General features: G+C 48.3%; 1 protein-coding gene across 6 annotated transcripts in view; it reads left to right on the top strand.

Annotated features, from left to right (window-relative positions):
- Positions 1-21317, top strand: part of KCTD10 (potassium channel tetramerization domain containing 10) — a 42397-nt gene that overhangs the window by 10265 nt on the left and 10815 nt on the right. For 5 of the 6 annotated variants that reach the window (XM_055550711.1, XM_055550707.1, XM_055550712.1 and 2 more), the window contains 5 exons: positions 1786-1999; positions 8299-8468; positions 11507-11596; positions 11922-11974; positions 13267-13462. In XM_055550711.1, the coding sequence (XP_055406686.1) occupies positions 1792-1999; positions 8299-8468; positions 11507-11596; positions 11922-11974; positions 13267-13462 (717 nt within the window). In that variant the 5' untranslated portion in view covers positions 1786-1791. The remainder of the gene's footprint in view (positions 1-1785; positions 2000-8298; positions 8469-11506; positions 11597-11921; positions 11975-13266; positions 13463-21317) is intronic. The other variant, XM_055550708.1, reaches the window with a different exon arrangement.

A 21317-nucleotide genomic window follows, 5' to 3' on the forward strand; every position in this document is an offset into this window, starting at 1 on the left:
TAACTTGTAGCTTCTTGACTTGCATACGGATTTCTCAGGAGGCAGGTAAGGTGTTCTGGTATTCCCATCTCTTCAAGAATTTTCCCGTTTGTTGCGATCCACATAGTCACAGTTTTTAGCGTAATCAGTGAAGCAGAAGTAGATGTTTTTCTGAAATTTCTCCTGCGAGCAGATGTTGGCAATTTGATCGCTGGTTCCTCTGCTTTTTCTAAATCTAGCTTGACCATCTGGAAGTTCTCAGTTCATGTACTGTTGAAGCCTGGTTTGGAGAATTTTGAGCATTACTTTCTAGCATGTGAGATGAGTGCAGTTGTGCAGTAGTTTGAGCATTCTTTGGCATTGCCTTTCTTTGGGATTGGAACGAAAACTGGCCTTTTCCAGTCCTGTGGCCCCTGGTGACTTCTCCAAATTTGCTGGCATATTGAGTGCAGCTCTTTCACAATATCTTCTTTTAGGATTTGAAATAGCTCAGCTGAAATTCCATCACCTCCATGAGCTCTGTTTGTAGTGATGCTTCATAAGGCCACTTGACTATTACATAGAGGCTGGATAAGCAACATGGTCTTACTGTAGCGCACAGGGAACCGCAGTGAAAAGAATATTAAAATGTGTGTGTGTGTGTATAACCGAGTCAGTGCTGTGCCGCAGAGATTGGCACAACATTGTAAATCAACTGTAGTTCAATAGAAATGAAATTAAATTTTATATACAGTTTGGCGTTACACGCGCGCCAGGTTCCAGTCTCCCGTCATCTGTCTGCTGCGATCAGAAGTGGCATCCGCTTCTACGACTTGGGATGCACACGGTCGCCAGCAGGGCTCTTAGTGACTCGGTGCATCTTGCTGTCTGGGGCGACGCTGGTGCAGGAAGCCTCTAATTTTGCAGTAACTGGGTTCACCGCATCTTTATGTCTTTCATTGAGTCCTGGGAAACACTTTTTCCTTGGAGGGGAATGGTAGTTTAGATCACACTCAGTTTCTTCCAAGCTTGTTTCATGGGTAATTCAGCTGAAAGGTGTCACTTTCAGCTGTTGTGTGGTGAGTGGCAACAAGGGGACAGAGACCCAGGTAGCGCTTCAGGATACAGCCAGGGTGTCCCTTTAGTTACATCGGCAGTAGACACCAAGGAACTCCTTGTAATGCAGGACTCGGTGGTAAATGCAAATCTGCAGGGTCAACAGGTGAAGCCGGTGTGTGAGCCCAGCTGTCTGTGTGGAGTTTGGGGCCAGTTGGGGGTTGCATACGCGTGCCTACGGGGCGGCCGGCACCCCAGCTCACACCATGTGTTCCCCTGCTGGCCTAGATGGTCTCTGATTTTTGTTGTTGTTGTTACGCTGGGTCTTTGTTGCTGTGCGGGCTGTTCTCTAGTTGTGGCAAGCAGGGCCTACTCTAGTTGCCGTGTGCAGCCTTCTCACTGCGGTGGCTTCTCTTTGCAGAGCACAGGCTCTAGGCTTGCGGGCTCAGTCACTGCTGCTCCCAGGCTTAGTTGCTCCATGGCATGTGGGATCCTCCTGGCTTAGGGATCAAACCTGCGTGTCTTGCGTTGACAGGCAGATTCTTTACCCCGGAGCCACCAGAGAAGGCCTGGCCTCTGAAGCCAGAAATCCAGGTTTTCCTCTGAACTCTTCCTGAGCTGTGAAGACCGGGAGTGAACTTTGTTCTCAGTGCAGGACACACTAGGACTAAGTAGGACTCATCTGGAGGCCAGCTACAGCCCACTGGTTGAGGAAAGGAAATCAGGCCTGGTGCCCTGACCCTGCTGACCCTGAGTCTTGTCCCTGGGCAGGAAGAGATGTCAGGAGAAAGTGTGGTGAGCTCAGCGGTGCCAGCGGCTGCGACCCGCACCACTTCCTTCAAGGGCACGAGCCCCAGCTCCAAGTACGTGAAGCTGAACGTGGGTGGAGCCCTCTACTACACCACCATGCAGACGCTGACCAAGCAGGACACCATGCTGAAGGCCATGTTCAGCGGGCGCATGGAGGTGCTCACGGACAGTGAAGGTAAGCCCAGGGTCCCGGGCTAGGGCTGTGCTTCTGGTCGAGGGCTTCCTTCCAGTTCAGAAAAGCAACACAAAACCGGCTCGGGTTTCCTGTTGTGCTCAGTGTTACCAGACGTGGAGGGAGCCTTGAGTGTGAGTAATGGAGACCACATCTATTCAGGGTGTGGTCAAGGAGGGCTTCCCTGAGGAGGTGACACCTAAGCTGAGACCTGAAGATGACTGAGTTGGCCCGGGGGGAAGTGGGTGGGGTCATAGTCTCCACTTAGCTGTTGGCTTGCATTGTGACTTTGAGAATGTCATTTCCCCGCCCCCAGGCCTCAGCTCTGTGCAGCGGACACTGGACTGGCTCCCCTGGTTGGCTCCCTTCTCATTCTCTCCGTGAAGATCCTGTGATCTCAGAGTGAGACTCAGGTGTGACCGAGGCAGGAGTGTCTGCTCGGGACCCTTGCCCTCCTAGGCTGGGGCCTGTTGAGGACTCACAGACCTGATCTGGGGTTGCAGCTCCCGTTCTCGTGTCTGGTAACCCTCATCAAGTTGTTTAATCTGTTGACATCTCATTTCTCCATCTGCTAAATGGGCACGGTGGCACCTACTCCCTGGGGCTGTTGGTCCATAGGAAGTGTTCAGTATATGTGCATTCAGTGTGTGGTTTTTTTGTTTTCGTGGAAAGTCCTGTTAATACAAGATGAAGAATTGCTTCCAGTGGTCCTACTTCCAACCCACCGGGAACGCTCAGAACCCTGAAAGAGAGAGCATCCTTCTCTGACCGGGTTTATGGGGCAAGGTGGCATGTGGTTGAAAGATGGCCCCATCTTTCATTGCTTGTCCTGAGCTTGCTTGAGACCAGGCCACAGCCTGGCTTGACCTTACCTTCCCTGTTTCTGAGGCTGGCATCTGTGCTGACGCCCTGCCTCTCTGGGGATGGTAGTGCCTGGGAGAGGGGCGAGTTTTGACCCCTGGTGGGATTGGGGGCCCTGGGCCCGGTGTGCACATCATGTTCTCAGATCCTAAGAGTGCACCCTTGGGCTGTCCACCAGTGGATGCGTCTCCCTGTGTCCTGGAGAAGCCAGTCTGCGGGGCCTGAAGTCCCACTTCCCTGGGCTCCCAGTGACCTTGGGTTTCTGGCCCAGCAGCAGCAGACGAGTGAGGCCAGAGCCCCAGAGCTGCCTCCGCACCGCACCCAGAAGTCTGCGCCAAGCTTCTTAGGAGTGGGAGGGTCCCCTCTGCTGGGCCACACCCAGCATCGCGGGAGTGTTTGTGGAAATCAAGACAATAGCGCCCCAGCTGCCTAAGGAAACAGACCTTATCTGAGAGCCCAGGATCGCTGTGGCTTTACTTCCGCCCTGCCCAGTCCTTGGCAGGGCTCAGGAAAAGCGCCCAAGTTGCTTTAGAAGCAAAGTGGGAGCCTCATTTCCCTGAAGGGCCCTCGCCTTTGGTGGCCTGATGTCATGTCACAAAGGAGATGCAGTCCGGGGGCTTTCCCGCCCCCAGCTGGGAGACTCCCGGGAGTGGAAGCAGCAGGCCTGCGTGGGCTTCTCAACAGCTGCCGGACTGTGTGCTTGCCTGGGGCTTCCTGGAAAGCCCAGCGTCCCCAGGGAAGGAGTATGGTTTTTGGATATGCCAAACCACAACTGTTTTCACTTCAGGGGAGCGCCAGCCCCCTTCGAGCCATTAGGAAAAGCTCACAGTGTGGCCTTTTGGGGGCTTTGTTACATTTAAGTCTCACCCTAACCCTTTAAGGGGTGGCTGCTGCTGTTACGGATCAGTGAGAAATCCACTCCCTGATGGCTCAGATGGTAAAGAATCTGTCTGCAGTGTGGGGAACCTGGGTTTGATCCCTGGGTTGGGAAGATGATCTGGAGAAAGGCATGGCAACCCACTCCAGTGTTCTTGCTTGGAGAATCTCATGGACAGAGGAGCCTGGTGGGCACAGTCCATGGGGTTGCAAAGAGTCAGACACGACTGAGCAGCTGACACACAGGCACATCTCAGAGAGGTGAAGGCTTTTTCAAAAGATATAGAGCTGGAAACCAGGATACTACTGAAGGCAGAACTGGCTAGCTCTTACTATCTGCTTTGTGTGGTTTGGTGTGGGCTCAGCCCTCAGGCCAGGGCGCCCGAGTATGGCAGCCTAGTGGCCCACCACCGGCTTAGAACTGAAGCCCTTTCAGGCCTGGACGTCAGGCTGGGTGTCTGGTCCTCCAGCCACACTGTGCTGGCAGAGCAATCCTGTTGGCCCCTGGGGAAACACTGCACAGCTGCACCCATGGCCTGAGCACCTGTGGCCTGAGCACGCCCTCAAATCTGCAAAACAGGGTAGGCTTTCTGCATCTCACAGCGTCATCCTGGCCTTTAGGTGGGAAGGCTGTCAGCTACAGTGAAGTGTGCCACAAACAGGTGGGCGAAACCAGCAGGACAGCTTTCTGGTTACGGAACAAGGGCCCTGAAGGCCCCAAACTGTGTGCATTGTGTTGGTAGAAATCTCCACAGGATGCCTGAGAAGCTGGTGGCTTCTGGAGAGGGGACCCGGGGTCCTGGGTGGTGGCAGACTCTCTCGCACTCCACGCCCTTCTGCCTGTCTGAATTGTATATCACGTGGGTTGGGAAGATCCCCTGGAGGAGGGCATGGCAACCCATTCTAGTTTTCTTGCCTGGAGAAGCCCATGGGCAGAGGAGCCTGGAAGGCTGCGGTCCATAGGGTTGCACCAAGTCGGACACAAATGTGACTGAGCACAGCACAAAGTGTCAGTAGGGACTTCCTTGGTGGTCTGATTGTTAAAGGTCCACCTTCCAGTGCTGGGGACAGGGGTTCAACGTCCTGATCAGGGAGCTAAGATCCCACATGCCACAGGGCAGCTAAGACCACGCCGCAATAGGAGAAGCCCACAAGCCACATCTAGAGAGAAAGCTTGTGTGCTGCAATGAAGGCCCAGTGCAGCCAAAAAACCCCCAAAGTGTCAGGAGCGCCGAGGCAGAGAAACCCTGCCCTGGAGATCCTGATTCAGGAAGGAGGCCGCCTCCAAGAGTCTGAGTTTGTAACAGGGGCTCAAGTACCTAGGCAAGTTTGGGGCCATAAAGATCTCCCTTAGTATGGCAAAGGAGAGGTCGGTGAAAGCTTCCTGGAGGAGGTGGGGGAGGGAAGAAGAGAGGAAGAATGTGGTCTGCTGCCCCCGACCCTAAGTGGAGCCTTCTCCCAGGTTCCCTGCAAGCCATGCAGACCACTGTCCCCGGGGCTGGAACACGCCGTCTCCAGTCACGAGGACCTGTATACAGGGCTCAGTGTCAGAGACCTGGTTTGAGTGCTGCCGATAGACCCGGCATTGTGCTCTGTGGCTCCAGTACATTCTCTCGCCTTTATGCCAGCGCAGGGAGGCACCATTTTAGAACGGGAAACTGCCGGACCGAGAGGTTCAGTGAAATGCCGATGTCATCCAGCAGGCAAGCGTGGAGCTGGGTTTCCAGCAGAGACCCACGCTGGGTACATCTCTCAGCCCGTCCGTCCGAGAGCCTCTGGGTCTCGGACAGCGCCCCTCACCCTTCAGCCCTGCCCAAGGGGCTGGGGGACTCCAGGTCATCCTGACATAGCTTGTCTACACGTTAGCGACCAGAGCTGACCGTTTGAAAGGGATCGATTCCTGCTCTGAAAGCAGCAAAAATATTTTTGAAGTCAAAACGCTAATTGAAACCTCATGGAGAGCGCGCCTGGCTCTCTTTTTTTTCCCTTATTTGTCCAAAGTATGATTCCTTTGCCACAAGCATTTCCTGGCGGCATTCTTGAGCCAGAGCCCAGTGTCATGGTCCGCCTGTTGGTTTATGGAGACTCTGGAGTGTCACTCGGGTAATTGATTTCAGGGGCCCTTGCTCTTAGCTGCTGAGTCGTCCACTCAGTGAAGGCAAGGGAAGAGGTTTTCTTCCCGGAGCAACTGAGTGGAACTGGTTGCCATTTCTCCCAAAAACCGAGGTTCCGCGTGGCTCCTCAGTTCTGTACGATGAAAGGAGTCTTCCAACGAGTTTCTCGCTTGTTCTCTGTGGCTTAGCGCTGCCTCCCCAACTAGGGGATGTCCCTGAGCCTCTCTGAGCCTCTCTCTTATCTATAGAAAATGTAGGAGAGAGAGCATCTCTCATCAAAAACTGGTGGGAAGGTAATCCGGCCTTACCGTACCATGTCAGCTCATTGGAAGGGGGCACTTGATCCACAGTAACAGAGGTCACAAGCTAGTGGCCTGCAGGCCCGGCTCTGGCTGCCCTGTGGTGGGTTAATGGCAGGTTTACAGCTAGTTTTGTTGTTCAGTCACTGAGTCATGTCCGAACTCTTTGAGACCCCAGGGATTGCAGCACACCAGGTTCCTTGTCCTTCAATGTCTCCCAGAGTTGGCTCTAACTCACGTCCATTGAGTCACTGATGTCATCTGACCATCTCATCCTCTGCTGCCCCCTTCTGCTCTTGTCCTCAGTCTTTCCCAGCATCAGGATCTTTTCCAGTTCTTCAGTTTACTAAAAATCAGGAGATTTCACAGGGAAATCTGCATTTTTGGCTTCTCCTGGAGTATTGGGCCTCTCTGCCACACTTTGGCTGGAGTGGGAGGAGCTCCCTTTGGAGAGCGGGGCCTGTGCTCTGAGTGGCCCTGCCCATACACCCTCAGTGGTCCTGTTTGCTCAAGGATCTGAGCTGCGGGACGGACGCTGAGCCTGTACTGTGTTGTCTCCACTGGAGAAAGGAGCGGTAGCATCAGCGGGCACCGTCAAGATGACAGGACTCGCCACCCCGCGAAGACCTCATCCTTCCTCGGATCCAGGCCCCCACCTTTGATTTGCATTTGCTGAGACTGCAGATAAACTTCTCACTGTGCTCAGGAAACCAGAGCCTGTGACCAACCTGTAACCAAAGGCCTGGGAGCCGTGGACTGAGGAGTAGTTGTCTCGGGAAGCATGGAAATGGCCTTGTCAGCATTCCTGGTGATGGTGATAGGCACCACCCAATTCGTGTGCTAGAGTACCTGCGCACCCTTGGTGGTGCTGGCTTCGGGGCAGGTGGGCCGACTTGCCACTCCGGGTGTGAAAAGGTGCCTTGGCTGATCTTGGCCTTCGTTGACCTCTGCTGATCCAGGGCCTGGGTCTGAGGAGGACTCGGGGAGGACATAGTGGTCTCAGGAGTGGAAACCTGGCGCTTTTCCCAGACTGAGAGCAAGCAGAGGCAGAGTGTGACTGATTGCTGTGTAAACCTCCCAACTGCCCTTCCCCTGCAGCATGCAGCAGGAGACGGGGGGGCCCCCTTCCTGGGGTGATGCCACGGGTTGGGAAGGCCCGGACCCCTCCATCTGTCTGGCTTCACATTTTGTCTCGAGGCGTGCTTGGTCTTACTTCCCTTTCTGGTACCTCCTCCTCCTCTTCCCAGGCTCTCGTCCGCTTTCCCCCTCCCAATAGCATGTACATTTCAGCCGAGGAATCCTGAGAAGCATGGCTTTCTAGTGGAGGAGAAGCGGGCACTGCAGGCCAGTGTGGGATTGGAGACTGGAGAGGATGTTGATAAGCGGGAGGGCTTGCCTTGTCCTGCCCCTACCCCCAAGGCACAGTTTTGTACCATGCCTGCTTCCGGTCAGCAGCTGGGAGCCGTTTCCATTTCTCATAAATGCCAGCGCCGTCTCCCTAGGTCAGGCGGAACCACTCGAGGGCAGGGTCTGTCTGGTCACCACCGTGTATCAGGTCCCTAAACGCCTTGTGTGGGGTCACGGATGGAATTTCTTCTGGTGGTGCTGGTGAGTGCCTGGGGCGCACCCTTGGGAGCCAGATGTCACGGCCTGTGGGCAGCGAGCCTTCTGCTTCCTTAGAAATGGCTCTGCTGTGTGGGAGTCTGAAAAAAGTATTGTTGAAAAAGAAGGAGTGGATGTTTTCACCCCAGAAGCCTTCCCACCATCCATGGGTTGTGGTCGTTGGGACCCTATTTTTATCCAGATGTGGGGCATTAGGCCCTCTTGGGATGCACTTGACAAAGGGATTTTTGAGGCAACTTAGAAACACACTTTCAGGATGCAGGGGCCCTGCACCTGGAAGAGCCCAAGACCAGTGAGTCCGGGTGCGGTGTCTGCTGCCAGCAGGGCTGGGAGGCCGTGGCGGTGCTGCTAGGCAGGGCCTCCATCAGCCCTTTGCTGGGAGCCAGGCGGGTGAGGCCGCTGCCTTCTCCGTGGTCCTGCTGCTCCTGGAAGGTGGACGGAACCAAGAGCCACCTCATTCCCCTCAGGACCTTCCAGGAAAGGCACGCCCAGGTGACGAACCCCTCTTTCCTGCCTCCTCCCACCGCAGGCTGGATCCTCATTGACCGGTGTGGCAAGCACTTTGGTACGATACTCAACTACCTTCGCGACGGGGCGGTCCCCTTGCCCGAGAGCCGTCGGGAGATCGAGGAGCTGCTGGCAGAAGCCAAGTACTACCTGGTCCAGGGCCTGGTGGAAGAGTGCCAGGCCGCCCTGCAAGTAGGTGTCCCCTCGGCCGGGGCCACCCGCCTCCGGTTCCCCTCTCTGCGGAGGAGGGCAGTTCCTCCCTCACTGAGCTGCTATGCGAGTTAATGAGTTGACCTTGGGGCTGCTCCCCTCTGGCCAGCTTGACCCCTGAGAGGCTTACCTGGGACGCCCGGCCCACCTGATTGCTCTCCAGCGTATTTTAGCCCCCATGGTTTCGGGTCCTCTCCTGTGTACATTGCAGCCCTTCGGTACCCAGCTATGGGGTATACAACTTGATTTGTTTTCTGGTCCCTTCTGGGGACTTACCCATGAGTCATTGTTGAGAGTCCACCATAATCTCTGCAGACAGATACCCCTCACTCCTCAGCTGGACCTGGGGCAAGACCACTGGGATCAAGTCTGCTGCTAAGTCGCTTCAGTCATGTCCGACTCTGTGCGACCTCGTAGACGGCAGCCCACGAGGCTCCCCCATCCCTGGGATTCTCCAGGCAAGAACACTGGAGTGGGTTGCCATTTCCTTCTCCAATGCATGAAAGCGAAAAGTGAAAGTGAAGTCGCTCAGTCGTGTCTGACCCTCAGTGACCCCATGGACTGCAGCCTTCCAGGCAAGAGTACTGGAGTGGGGTGCCATCAAGTCTAGGGAGAGTAAAATCCCTGCAGAACTAGAGTGCCTCTTGATGGGGCCAGCAGCTGTGAACACGTGGCAGAGAATCAGAAGAGTCCCTGTAGGTTGGCAGAGGCATCGGATCTGTATTCGTGAGGCTCACGTTTGCGCCTCTCCCAGCCGCCTGTCCGCGTGACTCCCCGTGGAGGCAGCCCCGTCACGCCTGTCTGCCCGAGGAACTGTTAGCTTGCACATACCACCTCCCCTGAGAGTCTGTGAACTCACTGTACGTCTAATGGAAGGTTGAAGTCTTTACTTTGTTCTTTGAATTTCGTGTTTATGTTTATTAAAGTAATGCAGGTCAAGCATTTACAAAGGCAAGTCAGGACTGTAGGCAAGGTTGATGTCTAAACCACTACCATATGCCCTCTACCCCCTCCCACCCTGAAGCAGCCTCTTCTGATTCTTCCAGCAGTTGTTTTTTCCCATATTTCTTACATTGACATTTATTGATTGTCCGTTTTCAGCATTATCCACTGACATTTCTATAGAAAGTGGAAAGTTAGCTCATGCACCACCCCAAACCACTACCAAACTTGCATGCATGTATTCCTTCTCTCAATATCGTTTCTCAAAGTTCTGATTAAACTGGTACTCAGAGCTCACAGCGAGTCATATGAATATTGTTAACAGTTGAGCCATAGAGTATACAGTGATTATTTCCTTTCTCTCATAACTTTTCAGTTTGCCAGAATTAGTCGTTGCTTCATTGTTTTTTGTTGGCTTGGTTTTCTAAGCACACAATTCGAATGTAGCCCCAAGTTCTCAGAAACCACAGTCTCCTTTTGGTCTGCTCAGACGCATCAGGGAATCTGTTTCGCCTTCGTCTTAGAGACTCGCCGTCCGGTTCCTTTTTGTGGTTTCTGTTAGTCTGAGATTAAACCTCAGGGGCCTGGCCGCCTAGTTTCTGTCACTTTTATTGTTCTGTTTTCTCAGACAGTTGTATCTTTTCAAGGCTTCTGTTGAGTTTTTCGTTTCTGCTCTCATATTTCTGACTCCCAAGAGCCCTTTCTTGTTCTCCGCATGCTCTTAATGTGGCACGCCAGCCTTGTTTCATAGGATGTGATACTCTTGTCATTCCCATCTTACTATTGGAAGTTTCCTTTCTGCTGCCTTCATCGTGTGGCTCCTCCTCTTACTTGTTCTCTTTGTCTTGGTTTCAGTCTCATATTTCAGAGGCTTTCTGAATCTAATCTGATGGTCCTTGGTCTGTTGAAATTTAAGCTCTGAAAAAACTGTAGGTATTGGTTTTTGTTGTTCCGTGGGCTTCAGTGGCGAATGATAAGACTGACTTCTTCAGTGGGAACTCTCAACGTCAGAATCTATGAACGCTTCTTCTGGACAGGTGGTTCTCGTAGAAGTGTCCTCCCCTCTCTAGCCTGGTTGGTATGAGCCTGACTGGCTGCCTTTTGGGATCTGAGCAGAAGGGGTAGGTATCACCATTGAGGGTATAGATCATTCACTGAATCCCCCCTTTTCAGAATAGCAAGTCAGCCTTGTCCTCTCCTGTACAAACTTCTCCAGGAAAGTGGACTTTTCTCCTGCCAGGCTGGGGTAGGGCATCCATCTGGGGTCTCACCAGTGCTTCTGCCAACAAGCAGGCAGTCCTCAAGTCCTGCTGTCAGCCCACCAGCCTTCAGAGCTGTTCTGGGAAATCTCCCAGACTCTTTCAGCTGGCTTGGCTTTCAGCTTTCCCCTTCTGCTTGGTCATCACTCATCTGAGGCCTGCTTTCCAGCCTCGAATTCGTGACATCTCTTGCCTGCTGGCCGTACTTCTCCTATTCCTTTTCTCCTTATGGGCTTATACATTTTCATTTCTCTACAGTCATTGCAGTGGAGTTTGTAGGAGTTTTGATGCAGTCATTTCATCTGCCTTGTTTAGGGTTTATTTTTGAGTGGCTTCTGGGCTATAAGAGGACTTCCTTGGTGGCACAGACGCTAAAGCGTCTGCCTACAATGCAGGAGACCCAGGTTCAATCCCTGGGTCGGGAAGATCCCCTGGAGAAGGAAATGGCAACCCACTCCAGTACTATTGCCTGGAAAATCCCATGGATGGAGGATCCTGGTAGGCTACAGTCCATGGGGTCGTAAAGAGTTGGACACGACTGAGCAGCTTCACTTTCTTTTCACTTTCACTGGGCTATGAAAAAATGTTATCATAGTTAGTATTTACGGAACACTCTGGCATGTAAGACTCCTGGCCAAAGAGCAGGTTCATTGGAGAACTCCACTCTTGATCGTCGCCCAGCTTATAAGATCGTCCTCCTCTCTTCGCAGCCGTGGCTGCCCCATCTCCTCTCACCAGAACCTGTCGTTGCCTGGCAGGCCAGCTTAAACAATCAAATGCTGGGCAGGCCTCCCAGGCTGAAAGTATGTTTTGTTCCAGCAGAACAAAGATACTTACGAGCCGTTCTGCAAAGTTCCCGTCATTACGTCATCCAAGGAAGAACAGAAACTTATAGCGACGTCAAATAAGGTATGTTGGAGGCACCCTTGTGGCATTTCTTTTGCTACTGAAATGGTGGGGATTCTTCTGAATAAGTTTTGAAATATGTGTAAAATTGCTTGCACAAGGTCTGAGACGGGGTCAAGAATGGGAGCCTGCAGCTCACCTTGTGTTGCCCCTGGTGTTGGGGTCATGCCATCTCCGTCTCAGCCCCTCCCCACCCCACAGGCTACGCTTACCTGCCTCTTCAGGCTGGTGGCAGGGCCCCAGCTCCAAGGGAAGCCAGTGGTTCTCTGTACCTGCACTCCCAAGTAACTCTCTTCTTTCTGTTTTTTTTCCCTAAAACAACCCACAGCCAGCTGTGAAGTTGCTCTACAACAGAAGTAACAACAAATACTCGTATACTAGGTAAGGTGTTGGCCAGAAAAGACCTCTGTACTCATGCCTGCCAGGCCCAGCTCCCTGCCCCCACATTCCCTTCAGTTGAAAACACACGTTCCCTTTCTGCACCTCTAGAGTGCCCTGCTGGATAGATAGTTATGAAATCTAATTCCCACACACTGTAAAATTCACCCTTTTGAAAATACACAGCTCAGTGCTTCTTACTATGTTCACAGAGTTGTGTACCCATCACCACGTACCTCATTTTAAGCCATTATCATCATCCCAGAAGGAAACCTGGACCCGTTATCAGTCACTCCCCGTATTGCTCCTCCCTCCTACCTCCCCCAGCCCTAGGCAGCCACTGCTGTGTGTTCTATTTCTGTGGATCTGCCTACACTGGACACTTCATGTAGATAGAATCAGGCAGTACGTTGTTTTTTGTGTCTGGCTTCTTTCGCTCAGCATAATGTTTTCAAGGTTCATCCATGTTGTAGCATGAATCAGTACTTCATTCCTCTTTATGGCTGAATAATATTCCACCATCCAGACAGACCACATTGTTTCTCCATCCACCAGTTGTGGTTGGGCAGTTAGGGTTGTTTCCACCTTTTGGCTGTTAGGAATAACGCTGCTGTGGACGTGTGTGTGTGCACACACACATTTCCATTTCTCCTGGGTAGATACCTAGGAGTGGAATTGCTGGGTCACGCAGGAACTCCAGGTTTAATCATTTGAGGACCTGCCGGACTGTTCTCCACAGTGACTACTGCACCATTTTATGTTCCCACTAGCAATATATATGGGTTTCCTGGGAGCCGTTTGCCTCTTGGGAACGTGTGGCTCCAAATCAAGAATTACAGGAAGTAGGGTTGATGAAGTCAGTCAAGACCAGTACATGGACCCAGGATAAGCAGTCTCTTTTGGGCTGGTCGCTCAGCCTTTCACGGGGCTCCATGGAGCGTGCCTCTGTGTCCCCCACCTGCCGCCTGTGCCCGCAGGGCCCTGTGTTTTCAGCGTTTCATCCCTGGCTTTGGCACAGCAGGGCAGCCACTCGAGCACAGCCTTGGGGGCCAGAGCTGTCTTTTTGAGACTCAGCTCTGCCATTTATTAGTTTTTGACCTTGGGCAGCTCCCTGATTTCTCTGATCCTTGCTTTCCTTTGAGCGGTAGGGACTACCCTGCCGCCTTCTTGGGCTTCTTGTGAGGTTGGTAAGGGTTGGTGGCGATAAGGGGCCTGCATGTGGAAACACCGCCCCACCGGTGGTGGCCCGTAACAGCTGCTGGTGATCAGTTGCCTTATCACCTGCTCTTTTGCAGCAATTCTGACGACAATATGTTGAAAAACATCGAACTGTTTGATAAGCTGTCTCTGCGCTTTAACGGAAGGGTCCTGTTCATAAAGGACGTCATTGGGGACGAAATCTGCTGCTGGTCCTTCTACGGCCAGGGCCGCAAGATCGCCGAGGTCTGCTGCACCTCCATCGTCTACGCCACTGAGAAGAAGCAGACAAAGGTAAGGGCCTGCAGAGGGCGGTGCCAGGTGGCTGTGCTGAAATCCATATTCGTCCAACTTCCCTTTCCCTTGAGTCAAATCCACTGCAAGAGGCAAAGGCTCTAAAGATGTTTTCTGGACTCAACTCCTCACTGGTACTCACTATCTCTGGGGCCCTGGAAAGGTCCCAGTGTCGGCTTGGAAAAACAGCATGGCATTTCGTTTCAGACACCCAGCAAGGAGAGGCAGTCGCACTGCTGCTGGGTTCCTTTTCTGTGACTGGGATTCACACGGATCCTTGTCCCCACATGTACCCCATGTTTTCTCCTCTGCCGTTGGTGATCTGATACCACCTTCCCATCCTCCACGCGACATGGTTTCCCACCAGCCTGGCCACATCCATCTCGCTCATCAGGAGCAGTGCTCCCTCCAAGGTCTTGACCTTGGGCGTCTGGCTGTGACCTACTCCTTCCTTGTCGTCTGTCCTCCTCCCCACTGACCTGGGCAGCCCTCCACCCTCACGGGGCTCACTGGGCACTCCTCCTGAACCCCGGGGCCTTCCTTCCCAGTGTGTGATTCCCTGACTGATCTGGACGCTGTGGACCCATTTTTATGTCATCCTCTGCAAGCCAGCGGGCCTGACCTTTCCGTTGGCCTCTGTCCCTGTGTTGTTCTGCAGAGCTCCATCATGCTGCAGTGTGGTTAGAGATCAGGTCCCCTGTTCACTGAAATTCACTCCCTTTACGTCTCTGCTTGCCTCCCTTCCTTATGTGCCTTTTCTCTTTTCTTCCCCCTTCCTTTTTTTTTTCTTTTTTTTTGAAGTATAGTTGATTATACACTGTGGTATTAAATTATTCCTGTGTAGCAGAGTGACTCGGTTACACATACATATATTCTTTTTCATGTTCTTTTCCATTACAGTTTATCACAGGATACTGAATCTAGTTCCCTGTGCTTTCCAGTAGGATCTTGTTGTTTATCCGTCCTGTATATAATAGTTTACATCTGCTTATCCCAAACTCCTGATCCACCTGCCCATCTCCCACATGGCAACCACCAGTCGGTGCTTCAAGTCTGTGTTTCTGTTTCATAGATAGGTTCCCTTCTGCCATGTTTTAGATTCTACATATAAGTGATATCGGGCTTCCCTGGTAGCTCAACTGGTAAAGAATTACAGTGCAGGAGATCCTGGTTAGATACCTGGGTTGGGAAGCTCCCTGGAGAAGGGATAGGCTCCCCACTTCAGTATTTTTGGGCTTCCCTGGTAGCTCAGACGGTAAAGAATCCACCTGCAATGTGGAAGACCTGGGTTCAATCCCTGCTTTGGGAAGATCCACGGGAGGGAGGAAAGCACGGTAACCCATCCAATATTCTTGCCTGGAGAATTGCCGTGGACAGAGGTGCCTGGTGGGCTACAGTCCATGGCGTCGCAAAGAGTCAGACACGACTGAGTGACTAATTACAGCCCAGCATAAGTGATACCATACTGTATTTGTTTTGCTCTTTCTGACTTTGCATAATATGATAATCTCTAATTGCCTCTTGTTCAGTTGCTAAGTTGGGTCCGACTCTTTGAACCCCATGAACTGCAGCACACCAGGCTTCCCTGTCTTTCACTGTCTCCTGGAGTTTGCTTAAACTCCTGTCCATTGAGTCAGTGATGCCATCCAGCCATGTCATCCTCCGTCTCCCCTTTCTCCTCCTGCACTCAGTCTTGCCCAGCATCAAGGTCGTCTTCAGGGAGTCAGTTCTTTGTGTCAGGGGGCCAAAGTATTGGAGCTTCTGCTTGAGCATCAGTCCTTCCCATGAGTATTCAGGGTCGATTTTCTTTAGGATTGACTGGTTTGATCTTGCTGTCCAAGGGACTCGCAAGAATCTTCCTCAGCACCACAGTTCGAAAGCATCAATTCTTCGGCACTCAGCCGCCTTTATGGTTTCAATCTCACATCCGTACATGACTATTGGAAAAACCATAGCTTTGACTGTAGGAACCTTTGTTGGCAAAGTGATGTCTTTGCTTTTTAATATGCTGTCTTGGTTTGTCATAGCATTTCTTCCAAGGAGCAAGTGTCTTAATTTCATGGCTGCAGTCACCATCTGCAGTGATTTTGTAGCCCAAGAAGATAAAATCTGTCACTGTTTACACTTTTTCTCCATCTATTTGCCATGAAGTAATGGAACCAGATGTCATGATCTTTGTTTTTTGAATGTTGAGTTTTGTTGTTGTTGTTGTTTTTAATTTTATTTTATTTTTAAGCCTGAAACACTGTATTAGTTTTGCCAAACATCAAAACGAATCTGCCACAGGTATACATACACTCCCCATCCTGAACCCTCCTCCCTCCTCCCTCCCCACACCATCCCTCTGGGTCGTCCCAGTGCACCAGCCCCAAGCATCCAGTATCGTGCATCAAACCTGGACTGGCAACTCGTTTCATACATGATATTACACATATTTCAATGCCATTCTCCCAAATCTTCCCACCCTCTCCCTCTCCAACAGAGTCCATAAGACTGTTCTATACATCAGTGTCTCTTTTGCTGTCTCGTACACAGGGTTATTGTTACCATCTTTCTAAATTCCATATATATGCGTTAGTATACTGTATTGGTGTTTTTCTTTCTGGCTTACTTCACTCTGTATAATAGGCTCCAGTTTCATCCACCTCATTAGAACTGATTCAAATGTGTTCTTTTTAATGGCTGAGTAATACTCCATTGTGTATATGTACCACAGCTTTCTTATCCATTCATCTGCTGATGGACATCTAGGTTGCTTCCATGTCCTGGCTATTATAAACAGTGCTGCGATGAACATTGGGGTACACGTGTCTCTTTCCCTTCTGGTTTGCTCAGTGTGTATGCCCAGCAGTGGGATTGCTGGATCATAAGGCAGGTCTATTTTCAGTTTTTTAAGGAATCTCCACACTCTTCTCCATAGTGGCTGTACTAGTTTGCATTCCCACCAACAGTGTAAGAGGGTTCCTTTTTCTCCACACCCTCTCCAGCATTTATTGCTTGTAGACTTTTTGGATCGCAGCCATTCTGACTGGTGTGAAATGGTACCTCATAGTGGTTTTGATTTGCATTTCTCTGATAATGAGTGATGTTGAGCATCTTTTCATGTGTTTGTTAGCCATCTGTATGTCTTCTTTGGAGAAATGTCTATTTAGTTCTTTGGCCCATTTTTTGATTGGGTCATTTATTTTTCTGGAATTGAGCTGTAGGAGTTGCTTGTATATTTTTGAGATTAGTTGTTTGTCAGTTGCTTCATTTGCTATTATTTTCTCCCATTCTGAAGGCTGCCTTTTCACCTTGCTAATAGTTTCCTTTGATGTGCAGAAGCTTTTAAGTTTAATTAGGTCCCATTTGTTTATTTTTGCTTTTATTTCCAATATTCTGGGAGGTGGGTCATAGAGGATCCTGCTGTGATGTATGTCGGATAGTGTTTTGCCTATGTTCTCCTCTAGGAGTTTTATAGTTTCTGGTCTTACATTAGATCTTTAATCCATTTTGAGTTTATTTTTGTGTATGGTGTTAGAAAGTGTTCTAGTTTCATTCTTTTACAAGTGGTTGACCAGATTTCCCAGCACCACTTGTTAAAGAGATTGTCTTTAATCCATTGTATATTCTTGCCTCCTTTGTCAAAGATAAGGTGTCCATATGTGCATGGATTTATCTCTGGGCTTTCTGTTTTGTTCCATTGATCTATATTTCTGTCTTTGTGCCAGTACCATACTGTCTTGATAACTGTGGCTTTGTAGTAGAGCCTGAAGTCAGGTAGGTTGATTCCTCCAGTTCCATTCTTCTTTCTCAAGATCGCTTTGGCTATTCAAGGTTTTTTGTATTTCCATACAAATTGTGAAATTATTTGTTCTATCTCTGTGAAGAATACCGTTGGTAGCTTGATAGGGATTGCATTGAATCTATAAATTGCTTTGGGTAGTATACTCATTTTCACTATATTGATTCTTCCAATCCATGAACATGGTATATTTCTCCATCTATTAGTGTCCTCTTTGATTTCTTTCACCAGTGTTTTATAGTTTTCTATATATAGGTCTTTAGATTCTTTAGGTAGATATATTCCTAAGTATTTTATTCTTTCCGTTGCAATGGTGAATGGAATTGTTTCCTTAATTTCTCTTTCTGTTTTCTCATTATTAGTGTATAGGAATGCAAGGGATTTCTGTGTGTTGATTTTATATCCTGCAACTTTACTATAATCATTGATTAGTTCTAGTAATTTTCTGGTGGAGTCTTTAGGGTTTTCTATGTAGAGGATCATGTCATCTGCAAATAGTGAGAGCTTTACTTCTTCTTTTCCAATTTGGATTCCTTTTATTTCTTTTTCTGCTCTGATTGCTGTGGCCAAAACTTCCAAAACTATGTTGAATAGTAATGGTGAAAGTGGGCACCCTTGTCTTGTTCCTGACTTTAGAGGAAATGCTTTCAATTTTTCACCATTGAGGATAATGTTTGCTGTGGGTTTGTCATATATAGCTTTTATTATGTTGAGGTATGTTCCTTCTGTTCCTGCTTTCTGGAGAGTTTTTATCATAAATGGATGTTGAATTTTGTCAAAGGCTTTCTCTGCATCTATTGAGATAATCATATGGTTTTTATTTCTCAATTTGTTAATGTGGTGTATTACATTGATTGATTTGCGGATATTGAAGAATCCTTGCGTCTCTGGGATAAAGCCCACTTGGTCATGGTGTATGATCTTTTTAATGTGTTGTTGGATTCTGATTGCTAGAATTTTGTTAAGGATTTTTGCATCTATGTTCATCAGTGATAGTGGCCTGTAGTTTTCTTTTTTTGTGGCATCTTTGTCAGGTTTTGGTATTAGGGTGATGGTGGCCTCATAGAATGAGTTTGGAAGTTTACCTTCCTCTGCAATTTTCTGAAAGAGTTTGAGCAGGATAGGTGTTAGCTCCTCTCTAAATTTTTGGTAGAATTCAGCTGTGAAGCCGTCTGGACCTGGGCTTTTGTTTGCTGGAAGATTTTTGATTACAGTTTCAATTTCCGTGCTTGTGATGGGTCTGTTAAGATTTTCTATTTTTTCCTGGTCCAGTTTTGGAAAGTTGTACTTTTCTAAGAATTTGTCCATTTCTTCCACGTTGTCCATCTTATTGGCATATAATTGTTGATAATAGTCTTTTATGATCCTTTGTATTTCTGTGTTGTCTGTTGTGATCTCTCCATTTTCATTTCTAATTTTATTGATTTGATTTTTCTCCCTTTGTTTCTTGATGAGTCTGGCTAATGGTTTGTCAATTTTATTTATCCTTTCAAAGAACCAGCTTTTGGCTTTGTTGATTTTTGCTATGGTCTCTTTTGTTTCTTTTGCATTTATTTCTGCTCTAGTTTTTAAGATTTCTTTCCTTCTACTAACCCTGGGGTTCTTCATTTCTTCCTTTTCTAGTTGCTTTAGGTGTAGAGTTAGGTTATTTATTTGACTTTTTTCTTGTTTGTTGAGGTATGCCTGTATTGCTATGAACTTTCCCCTTAGGACTGCTTTTACCGTGTCCCACAGGTTTTGGGTTGTTGTGTTTTCATTTTCATTTGTTTCTATGCAAATTTTGGTTTCTTTTTTGATTTCTTCTGTGATTTGTTGGTTATTCAGCAGCGTGTTGTTCAGCCTCCATATGTTGGAATTTTTAATAGTTTTTCTCTTGTAATTGAGATCTAATATTACTGCATTGTGGTCAGAAAAGATGCTTGGAATGATTTCTATGTTTTTGAATTTACCAGGGCTAGATTTATGGCCCAGGATGTGATCTATCCTGGAGAAGGTTCCATGTGCACTTGAGAAAAAGGTGAAATTCATTGTTTTGGGATGAAATGTCCTATAGATATCAATTAGGTCTAACTGGTCTATTGTATCGTTTAAAGTTTGTGTTTCCTTGTTAATTTTCTGTTTAGTTGATCTATCCATAGGTGTGAGTGGGGTCTATTGTATCGTTTAAAGTTTGTGTTTCCTTGTTAATTTTCTGTTTAGTTGATCTATCCATAGGTGTGAGTGGGGTATTAAAGTCTCCCACTATTATTGTGTTATTGTTAATTTCTCCTTTCATAGTTGTTAGCATTCGTCTTACATATTGTGGTGCTCCCGTGTTGGGTGCATATATATTTATAATTGTTATATCTTCTTCTTGGATTGATCCTTTGATCATTATATAGTGACCATCTTTGTCTCTTTTCACAGCCTTTGTTTTAAAGTCTATTTTATCTGATAATGAGTATTGCTACTCCTGCTTTCTTTTGGTCCCTATTTGCATGGAAAATCTTTTTCCAGCCCTTCACTTTCAGTCTGTATGTGTCCCCCGTTTTGAGGTGGGTCTCTTGTAGACAACATATGTAGGGGTCTTATTTTTGTATCCATTCAGCCAGTCTTTGTCTTTTGGTTGGGGCATTCAGCCCATTTACGTTTAAGGTAATTACTGATAAGTATGATCCCGTTGCCATTTACTTTATTGTTTTGGGTTCAAATTTATACACCGTTTTTGTGTTTCCTGTCCAGAGAATATCCTTTAGTATTTGTTGGAGAGCTGGTTTGGTGGTGCAGAATTCTCTCAGCTTTTGCTTGTCTGAAAAGGTTTTGATTTCTCCTTCATATTTGAAAGAGATCCTTGCTGGGTACAATAATCTGGGCTGTAGGTTATTTTCTTTCATCCTTTTAAGTATGTCTTGCCATTCCCTCCTGGCTTCAAGAGTTTCTATTGCAAGATCAGCTGTTATCCTTATGGGAATTCCCTTGTGTGTTATTTGTTGTTTTTCCCTTGCTGCTTTTAATATTTGTTCCTTGTGTTTGATCTTTGTTAATTTGATTACTATGTGTCTTGGGGTGTTTCACCTTGGGTTTATCCTGTTTGGGACTCTCTGGGTTTCTTGGACTTGGGTGATTATTTCCTTCCCCATTTTAGGGAAGTTTTCAACTATTATCTTCTCAAGTATTTTCTCATGGTCTTTTTGTCTTCTTCTGGGACCCCTATGATTCGAATATTGTAGCGTTTAATATTGTCCTGGAGGTCTCTGAGATTGTCCTCATTTCTTTTAATTCGTTTTTCTTTTATCCTCTCTGATTCATTTATTTCTACCATTCTATCTTCTAATTCACTAATCCTATCTTCTGCCTCTGTTATTCTACTATTTGTTGCCTCCAGAGTGTTTTTAATTTCATTTATTGCATTATTCATTATGTATTGACTCTTTTTTATTTCTTCTAGGTCCTTGTTAAACCTTTCTTGCATCTTCTCAATCCTTGTCTCCAGGCTATTTATCTGTGATTCCATTTTGATTTCAAGATTTTGGATCAATTTCACTATCATTATTCGGAATTCTTTATCAGGTAGATTCCCTATCTCTTCCTCTTTTGTTTGGTTTGGTGGGCATTTATCCTGTTCCTTTATCTGCTGGGTATTCCTCTGTCTCTTCATCTTGTTTAAATTGCTGATTTTGGGGTGTCCTATCTGTATTCTGGCAGTTTGTGGAGTTCTCTTTATTGTGACGTTTCCTCGCTGTGTGTGGGTTTGTACAGGTGGTTTGTCAAGGTTTCCTGGTTAGGGAAGCTTGTGTCGGTGTTCTGGTGGGTGGAGCTGGATTTCTTCTCTCTGGAGTGCAGTGAAGTGTCCAGTAATGAGTTATGAGATGTCTATGGCTTTGGGGTGACTTTGGACAGCCTGTGTCTTGGAGCTCAGGGCTGTGTTCCTTCATTGCTGGAGAATTTGCTTGGTATGTCTTGCCCTGGAACTTGTTGGCCCTTGTGTGGTGCTTGGTTTCAGTGTAGGTATGGAGGCGTTTGATGAGCTCCTGTCAATTAATGTTCCTTAGAGTCAGGAGTTCCCTGGAGTCAGGGTTTGGACTTAAGCCT

Source organism: Bubalus kerabau, chromosome 16, assembly GCF_029407905.1.
Source record: "Bubalus kerabau isolate K-KA32 ecotype Philippines breed swamp buffalo chromosome 16, PCC_UOA_SB_1v2, whole genome shotgun sequence".
NCBI classification, from domain to species: domain Eukaryota; kingdom Metazoa; phylum Chordata; class Mammalia; order Artiodactyla; family Bovidae; genus Bubalus; species Bubalus kerabau.